Genomic DNA, 9,692 nt, shown 5'->3' on the forward strand with positions numbered 1-9,692 from the left:
CAACCTGATTTGGTTTTCTCTTTCACAAATACCCCAGACATTCTGAGCCAAGCAGAAAATATTTGTTCTGTTATAGAAATCAGTAAACAAAACATTTACTACAGTTCTATATTTGAGAGATGAAGAAATTATGTACATTATTTATATTGTTTACATTATTTACACTTGACGGATATTTGTCCTCATCTTGTTTGTTGTTAACATAATGTTTCGGCTGATATACCCTCCAGCCTTCATCAGGGTATATGGTGTAGTGGTTAAGAGCGTGGGCTACTAACCCCAAGATTCCGAGTTCGATTCCAGGCAATGACCTGAATAATAATAATGATAATAATAATAACATCAAAAAATACCATAGGAATGAGAACCCAGGTTCGAAATTTCCCCAAGACACCAGATAAAGGCTGGAGGGTATATCAGCCAAAATGTGTTAACAGCAAACAAGATGAGGACAAATATCTGTCAAATGTAAATAATGTAAATAAAACATTTACTGATTTGTGAAAAAGCTAGCCAGGTTAGAATTGAATTACTGTAACCACTTGGAATAGCATTAAATTAAGATACCATTCATCCATTTACTCTACCCTCAATCCGTGCTAGGGTTGTTGGGGTAGAGTCCTCAAGCATCTCCTCCTTAGCATCCTGTCAGAAGCACCTGTCGTTACACACTCCTGCTGGATTCCCAAGCTTGACCAGCTGAGACCATGGACATCATCCAACAATCTCATCCTTGATCTACCCCTTGGTCTTATACCGGTTGGCTCGGCTTGAAGAGTTCATCTTGTGATCCCTTCTTGTGACATTCTAATGACAAGTCTGCAGTCCCATTATATATATATATATATATATATATATATATATTCTTGTTTATAAAAATCACCTGAATTTACTCTTCATCCCTATCGTCCTTTTTATTTTGAAGGCCTTCTGAAAAAAGCTCTAGAAAAAGCCTCTTCAAAGAACACTTGTGCCAAAATCAAACTTGGTAGTCACGTTGCCAGAGCCACCTGCCTACCTTGTGATCTATATCAACAAGCCATCAATACTTTAAGCCAACTCAGATTAGACATACTTGGAGGTAAGTCAAATGTTTCACCTGACACACTTTTTCTTTACCTTTATTGTAATTTTTGTTTGTTTTCTTTCTAAATCTTCAATTCTTACTCTAGTTTCTTCTTCCTTTGTTCTTTTGTTTTTTCCTCCATATTTAACTGTCTTTCTTTTCACTTCTTTCCCACATAACCAGTTCCTTCATGACTTCCCAATTTCTTCAGTATTGTGTAAAAAACCTTTTTTCAGTATTGATTGGCATTTATTAAAGGAATCGGTCAAGAGAAATTATCTAAAGTATTTCATTTCATTTCATTTCATTTGGGTTTGAGTCCATGCTCAGGCCAAGTCGAAGACTCCACCCTCAGAGTCTGGTGTGGTTGCCAGGTTGTATTCTCTGCTTAAATTTGACATGTGTAGGAGCGAGTTTGAGTCAGTTTGTGCTCGTTGTGTATATCCTGGGAGATGGGGTTCATCTCTAATGGTGCTTAAGTATCTATCCAGTTGCAATTGAATGATTCCACACTGCATCCTGATAGATTTCTGACATATACCGGAATGGAGTTGAACAGTTGTGCTCCTCGAACCAACAGACTTGATTCTCGCAGGGTTTTTGCTGCCTGGCCAGCCTTTTTGTTGATTGGTGGCAGCTGGCAGCGTCTTCCGTGGCGCAGTGAGTGGTAGGTTTTGATACCAAAGTTTGGCACCTTCTGCTTTATCATTTTCAAATGTATATAATTCGGTATCGCTCAAATCTTCTTTCTATTGAGTACATCCTCAAGGTTTTGAGTCTTTGCCAATAGTCCAGGTCCCTCGTTCTGAGAAGTATGAGGTAAAATTTCTTTGGAGCGATTCTATCTTAGATAGTTGGCCCTTTGTTGTTGGTGACCACAACTGAGAACAGTAGTCAATCCTCGGAAGTATCATACTGTTCCAGAGGGTTTTCATTGTTGAGGTATCTCTTGATTTGAAGGTGCGCAAGATCCACCCGCTGTACTTTCTTGCAGTAAGACAGACTGAGTCAAGGTGTTCTCTGAATTTTAGGTTGGTTCCCATGTGGATTCCTAAATCTTTCACATACTGTTTTTCCATTATTTGTTGTCCTGATGGGTTTCTGTAGTTTTTTGTTGTATTTTTCAGATCTTGATCTGTTCCGTAGCGAATTAGTTCAAACTTCTTATCATTGAACAACATGTTTTTTGTTTCCTGCCATTTATATATGGTGGTCAGGTCCTTTTGTAAGGCCTCTGTATCCACCTCGTCTTTGATTTGTCTCATGACCCTGGTGTCATCAGCAAAGGATGAGACGTTGCTGGTTGTATCTTCATCTATGTCAGAGATGAGGATGAGAAACAGGATTGGGCCGAGTACTGTACCCCCTGAGGAACACTGCTGGTCACAGGTGATGGTGTTGAATGGGTTCCATTCACAGTGACTGTTTGAGTTCTATTTGTAAGGAACTCGTTTATCCATGTACCAACTTTTCCTCCTACTCCTAGCTTTCGAAGTTTGTGACCCAGGATGCCATGATCTACCTTGTCAAATGCCTTGGCAAAGTCGAGTAGATAACATCTGTGTTGTATCCATTCTCTAGATTTTCTAGGATTTGGTCATGGGTGCCAGTAGTTGGGAAAGGCATGATCTACCTAACCTGAATCCATGCTGGTTGCAATTCATCAGATTGTTGGATTCCAGGAACTCAACCAGTTTTCCACGAACTATTCTTTCGAAGACCTTGATAATGTGTGATGTCAGTGAGATTGGTCGGTAGTTCTTTGGTTTTGATTTGCTATCCCCTTTATGTATTGGAGTTATGTGTGCTTCTTTATATGTATTGGTATTTTGCCATTCTCCATAGATTCCCTCCATATCATGTAAAGGGGTTTCGACAATTGTGCCTTGCAGTTTTTAAGTATCATGGCATTGAAACCGTCAGGCCCCGCAGCCGAGTGCATGGAGAGCTTGTCTATTGCTCTTGCTATGTCTTCTGGGTTGAAATCAATGTCGGATAGGGTAGGTTTAGTATGGTCGATATCCTTGAAGATTTTCCTGGGTCATGGATCTTCATGGTTTTAGATGGCTCACTGAAGACACTTTCATACTGTTGACCCAACATTTCTGCCATTTCAATAGGGTTATTCACTACATCCCCATTTTGTCTCTGGAGAGGTCCTATTGTTGACTTGGTGTTCGAGTATTTCTTTGCAAAACTGTAGAAACATTTTGGATTTTTCTTGATGTTTTCTATGGCTTTCTTTTCTGCATTGCTACGTTCTTCATCATAGTGTTGTTTTAGATTGTCTTCTAATCTGTATATTTGGTCAAGGACTTTCTGTAATTCATGTTTTGATGTCAGCTTAGATGTTTTGTTTCTTAGTCTTGACCTTTTGCGCATCAGGATCTTTCGCTCCCGTGGTACAGGTTTTTTTGTGGACTTGGTTTTCTTTAGAGGAACATTTTTTTCACATATTTCTTCGATCTTGTTTAAGAATTTCTTGTGTTTATCTGGCCCAGTAAGGTAGAGATCCCAGTCAATGATTTGTAACTGGTTGTTAATAGTTTCCCAATTTGCCTGGTGATAATCATACCTGCATAGCTTTGGCATGTCCTTTTGTTTAAGAGTTGTGGCATTGGGCTCATTACCAATGTGTAAATGCATTTCAATAATATTGTGGTCTGAAAGGATTGTTGGGTTGAGTGAAGGTCAAATAGCGTGTCCTCGTTGTTGGTGAAAACCAAGTCGATCGTATTATTATTTCTTGTTGCTTCTGTCATCATTTGTTTGAGGTATAATTTCTCTGTGACTTCCAACAGTTTGGCTGCCTGTATTTGTTCAGCTTTTGTCCCCAGTTTTAGTATGTGTCCATGTGGCCAGATGATGTTAGGGAAGTTGAAGTCACCAAGGAGGATAATGTCTGGCATTGGACTTGCCATGTTTCCCAGAATTTGTTGGAGCTTCGTCAGTGGCTCAGTGAAGGATAATGTTGGGCTGTTTGGCGGTCTGTACATTATTGTTACAACTGTATTAAGTGGATGATTTTTATGCACAGCAGGTTGCAGTAGGCATTTGATTCATTGACAAGTTCTATGCATGCATAGGTATCATGGATATACATGATAACGCCCCCATGGGATCTGCCTTGTCTATCACATCTGAAGATGTTGAATCTATTGATTATGATTTCGCTGTTGCGGATGTTTTCGTTGAGATGACTTTCAGTAATTCCAATTATTTTGGAGTTGTTTTCTGTTGCTAATTCTTCCAAGAAAGGGACTTTACACTGTTTTGTTTTCGGATAAAGACCCTGTATTGATGTGGTTGTGAAGTGAACTACTTAAGCATTTGGCCACACTTCACTCTCTCTCTCTCACACGCACACACACACACATACACACACACATTTAATGTAGTCATTGGTTATTAAAGGTTATATATGGTTATTAAATGAGTTGGTCAAGAGAAATTATCTATTTATTGATGTGATTTTGAAGTGAACTTCTTAAGCATTTGGCCATATTTCACTCACTCTCTCTCTTTCTCTCTCTCTCTCTCACACACACACACACACACACATTTAATGTAGTCATTGGTTAATGGTCATGGTCAGTCAGAAAGTTCTTCTTGCTGGTCAGAAAGTTACCTGTTATGCTCTTAGCAATATAAGCGACTCCCCAGACCAGCTGGTTGGAGGCACATAACCTCTTTATTAATGGAGGCAGGAATATAGACTTGGCCAGCCAGGTTTGTGAAAAAAAACTCTGAAATGAAATTCTTCAAAGTGGACTTATGAACAACTGACCTGATTGGCCCATTACAAACCTATAACTAACTGTAACTATTGTTCACTGGTTGTTATATAAGATAAATAAAAACGTTTGCTTCACAACCATAATGCCCCAGGTTCAATCCCTTTCTGTGACTTTTTGGGCAAATAAAGAAAGAGATAATATATCTAAGTTAATAATGTTTAAGGTGGTGAAATGGAAGAATCATTAGAGCATTGGATGGAATGTTTTGAAGTATTTATTCTGTTTGTGTTCTGGGTTCAAATTTCACTGAGGTCATCTTTACGGTCCATACTTTCAGAGTTGATAAAACCGTACTTATCTTGAGTGGTGGATTGGCAGAATTGTTTGAGGGTTGGTCAAGATGCTCTGCAGTATCTATAGGACTCTTTCTTTTATGATGGCAGTGCTTGTAATGGCACTTGGGGTACTAGTGCCTAGCAGTATTGGCTCTGACACAACCATTTTTCATTTTGATAAATATTGGTAGAATGGAGAGAAGACAACTGACATGCTTGGACACCTGCAATTTTTCTTCAAAAAATGTTGTTGCCAGTGCTGCTGGACTGACTCCTGTGCAGGTGGCACGTAAAACACACCATTTCGAGCGTGACCATTGCCAGTACCGCTAGACTGGCCCTCGTGCCGGTGGCACATAAAAGCACCCACTACACTCTCAGAGTGGTTGGCGTTAGGAAGGGCCTCCAGCTGTAGAAACTCTGCCAGATCAGATTGGAGCTTGGCGCAACCATTTGGTTCGCCAGTCCTCAGTCAAATCGTCCAACCCATGCTAGCATGGAAAGCGGATGTTAAAAGTTGAGGATGATGATTGCACATAGATGTACAGATGCATGGTCAGCCTTGTCCAACAGAGGGAGCCACCTCATATATTTATTTGCTTCATTGTTAATGTTCATAAACCATTGTTTATCATCAAATGTTGTTTACCATTTATTATTTATTTATTTTTGTCTGTCATCTTCCAGGTCTTAGTTACAACAAAGTTCTCCTTCCAATATTGTGGAAATTTCTTTGTGACTTAGGCCCAAGCTGTGGCCTTAAAGTGTTTCTAGAATTGTTCCCTCAGAGCCCCAACACCACCTTACATCCTGTGTTTAGCCTTCTTTCCTTGTTTTCTGAGTCAGCTGGACACTTGATCACGTAAGTATCTCACATACACAAGGTTTAATTTGTTTTACATCATCCATTTAATTTATTTACCAGAGAATTATAAAAACTTGTCTTTCTTTGCCCTCTACATTGTAACCCCACTAATTTCTTCAACTATATTGCCATCCTTAATGCTATTGCATATATCCATCAAATAGTCAAACTTAATAATTTACATTATAAGCACAGGTGATTGTGTCGCGTAAAAAGCACCGGCACTGGTGGTGCCACGTAAAAAGCACTGATGATGGTGCCATGTAAAAAGCACTGGTGATAGTACTACATAAAATGCACCCAGTACACCCTGTAAAGTGGCTGGTGTTAAAAAGGGCATCAAGCTGCAGAAACCATGCCAAAACAGACAATGGAATCCGGTGCAGTTCCTGGCCTTTCCAGCTCCTGTCAAACTGCCCGATCCATGCCAGAATAGAAAATGGGCCATGATGATGACGATATTAGGTGTTGATGTTATATATGTTGTAAATTGATTCTAATGGTTTATTGTGTCATCATTATTATTATTATTATTATTATTATCATTATCATCATTTCTTCTAATTTCTTTCTTTTTCTCTATTGTCCAGCACCCTTGATGACATTGAGATGTATGAACAACAGCGCATGTTTTCCATTGATGACTATATCAAAATGAGTGACTTCCTCAATCATTTCGTCTTCAAAGTCATTTGGAATTCGTTAATAGGTACAGTACCAACGTTTGCATTATTAACACCTAATAATTTTTTCTTCTGTTTTTCCTTCAATTTATAATTAATTGATGCTTTGCGATGGCTGCAATTTGTTCATACTACTACCACCACCACCACCACTACTACTACTACTAATGCTGCTTTTTTTTTCTTTCCACTTTTTCCTAATCACAGACTTTCAAGTGACCGGCTCTTGTAATGTCTTTAGCGCTGCTCGTAGCCTGCTAATGATTCTTTATGAAAGAGATAGTCGTCGGTCATTCACTCCCAAGGACCATTGGCTAATTCGGTAAGTTTAATATTTAAATGTTCTTATCTCACATTAAGTGGAGGCATGTGGCTTAGTGGTTAGGGTGTCAGCATCATGATCGTAAGATTGTGGTTTTGATTCTTGGACCGGGCGACGCATTGTGTTCTTGAGCAAAACACTTCATTTCATGTTGCTCCAATCCACTCAGCTGGCAAAAATGAGTAACGCTGCAATGGACTGGCGTCCCGTCCAGCTGGGGAACACATACGCCATGGAAACCGGAAAACAGGGCCCATGAACCTGGCTAGGCTTTACAAAGGGCGCATTTTTATTTATCTCACATTACTTGGTTTCATTGGTTTCACTTATTGACTGACAGATCGGACACTAAATTACTATAATTCACAAAATCCTTTCTACTGTAGGCACAAGGCTTCTTCTGGCGCTGGTGTCACATGAAAAGCCCCCATGTTGGTTCCTACCACATAAAAAGGAGTGGCAGTGGTGCTGGTGCCATGTAAAAAGCACCCAGTACACACTGTAAAATGGTTGGCATTAGGAAGGGCATCCAGCTGTAGAAATCATGCCAAACAGATAAATGTAGCTTGGTGCAGCCCTCCAGCTTGCCAACTCCTATCAAACTGTCCAACCCATGCCAGCATTGAAAACGCATGTTAAATGATGATGACGAGGATGGGGCTAGTGAAATACCTCAAACCCAGTGCTTAACTGGTACTATTTTTTTTAACCCAAAAGGTGAAAGGCTAAGTCCACCTATGTGGAATTTGAACTCAGGACATAATGAGTAGGGAGAAATACCACAAAGCATTTTGTTCTGCTCAGTAATGTTTCTGCCAGCTCAGCAACCTGATAACGATAATAATAATAATAATAATAATAATAATAACAATAACAACAACAATAGTAATAATGATCCTTTCTACTGTAGGCACAAGGTTGGAAATCTTTCTCAAGTAGTACTTATTTGATTGACCCTGAAAGGATGAAAGGCAGAATTTGAGCTCAGAATGTACTGAGTCAGAAGAAATACCACAAAGCATTTTCCCAAAGCTCTAACAATTCTGCTAGCTTGCCGCCTTTCCACAATCCACATAATACAGTCTACAAATGCACGAGTTGTTTGTTTATCGTTCAATGAGAGGACAGCAGTAACTTTCACAAATGCACATGCCCTAACCACTATTTAGCACAATATTAACCAAGACAACACTAAAACTGTTCATTCTTGTGATGGCAGTCAACCTTCTAGTCGACTGCCATCACAGGAGGTAAAAACCAAGGAAGCTGTATTTCCTTAGTTTTAACTATTTGCTAATACTGTCGGTTGGTCACAACTCCTGAAAGAAGTGTCACAGAATTTTGGTGATAGGAGGGTGGGGTGGGGGTGAGGAGTGGTTTGAACATAGTGTATAGAGTCTGAGAAGATGTCACAAGGAATCTTTTTGGACATTCTTATATTTCCTCAATCCACTGCTCTGGATTTTTTTTTTTTATCAGCTCTGAAAGAATGAAAACAAAGTTGAGTGGAGGGGTATTTGAACTCAGAGCACGGAGAGTCCGAACAAATACTGTGAGACATTCTGTCCAGCACTCTAACCAGTCTGCCAATTTGTCACCTCTGCAAATTCCCATGAGGATTACATTTGGAGTGAAGTTTATTATTGGGGTTCATGTTTTTCTTTTTGTCTTGCAACATGCTTCGGTGATCCTGTCAATGATGGTGCCAGGTTAAAAACACCAATGCTGCTGCCATGTAAGGAGCACCGGTGCTGGTGTCACATAAAGAGCACCCAATACAGTCTATGAAGTGGTTGGTGTTAGGGAGGTTATTTAGCTATAGAAACCTTGCCAAAATAGACAATGCTGCCTGGTATGGCTCCCAGACTTGCCAGCTCCTGTCAAACCATCCAACCCATGCCAGCAAGGAAAATGGACATTAAATGATGATGAGTTCTTAGTTTGGAAAGGCATAGGCACAGACAGGTGGTTAAGAGGCTTGCTTCCAAACTACGTGGTTTTGAGTTCAGTCCCATTGCATGACACTTTGGGCAAATGTCTTCTACTTATTATGCCTAGTTGGAAAAATTCTTTGTGAATGGGTTTTATAGACAGAAGCTGAAAGAAGTCCATCGTGTGTGTGTGTGTGTGTTTACATTTGCACTTTTCTTTAAAAAAGTTGCTCAGCTACAAACGATAATGTTGTCATTTTCCTTGTCAACAAATCTTTTGCTGTCTTTGCACATTTAAAGATGTGTAAAATAAGGAAAATTAATTACATGAATAACAAATGAGGGTTAGCTTCAGCGGGAGCATTCAGCTGTAGTATGCTGCCTTGAGAAGTCGTGCCCAGCTTTTATCAACATGAAAAAATAACTGATGTAAAAACAAGGTGGCTTGGTTAGAAAGAGTTATGTTTAACAGAGAAAATGAGAACAATATTAGAGAGAGGGGCATTCAGTTTTTGAAGAATGTGGGTTAGATGTGATGACAACATGAAGACAGTCATGTTACTTATGATGCTGATGATGTTCTTTTTTCATTTTTGTAGAGATGTGAAACCATCGACTATAATTTCTGAACTGGAAGCTGGCAGAAAAAATGCTCAATTTATTATGCAAAAGATTCCACACATTATACCATTTAGTGAGGTAACTATTTTATTGTTTGTCCTCGTTGTACCATTTAGCGTGGTCATAAATATC

The 9,692-nt window shown here is 39.4% G+C and overlaps 1 protein-coding gene across 1 annotated transcript in view; it reads left to right on the forward strand.

Annotated features, from left to right (window-relative positions):
- LOC115213207 (ubiquitin-protein ligase E3B) overlaps positions 1 to 9,692 on the forward strand; it is a 64,503-nt gene that overhangs the window by 36,567 nt on the left and 18,244 nt on the right. The window contains exons 17-21 of the mRNA XM_029782145.2: positions 926 to 1,081; positions 5,826 to 6,000; positions 6,594 to 6,712; positions 6,894 to 7,008; positions 9,539 to 9,638. Coding sequence (XP_029638005.1) covers positions 926 to 1,081; positions 5,826 to 6,000; positions 6,594 to 6,712; positions 6,894 to 7,008; positions 9,539 to 9,638 — 665 coding nt within the window. The remainder of the gene's footprint in view (positions 1 to 925; positions 1,082 to 5,825; positions 6,001 to 6,593; positions 6,713 to 6,893; positions 7,009 to 9,538; positions 9,639 to 9,692) is intronic.

The sequence above is a fragment of the Octopus sinensis genome, linkage group LG1 (genome assembly GCF_006345805.1).
Source record: "Octopus sinensis linkage group LG1, ASM634580v1, whole genome shotgun sequence".
NCBI classification, from domain to species: Eukaryota; Metazoa; Mollusca; class Cephalopoda; order Octopoda; family Octopodidae; genus Octopus; species Octopus sinensis.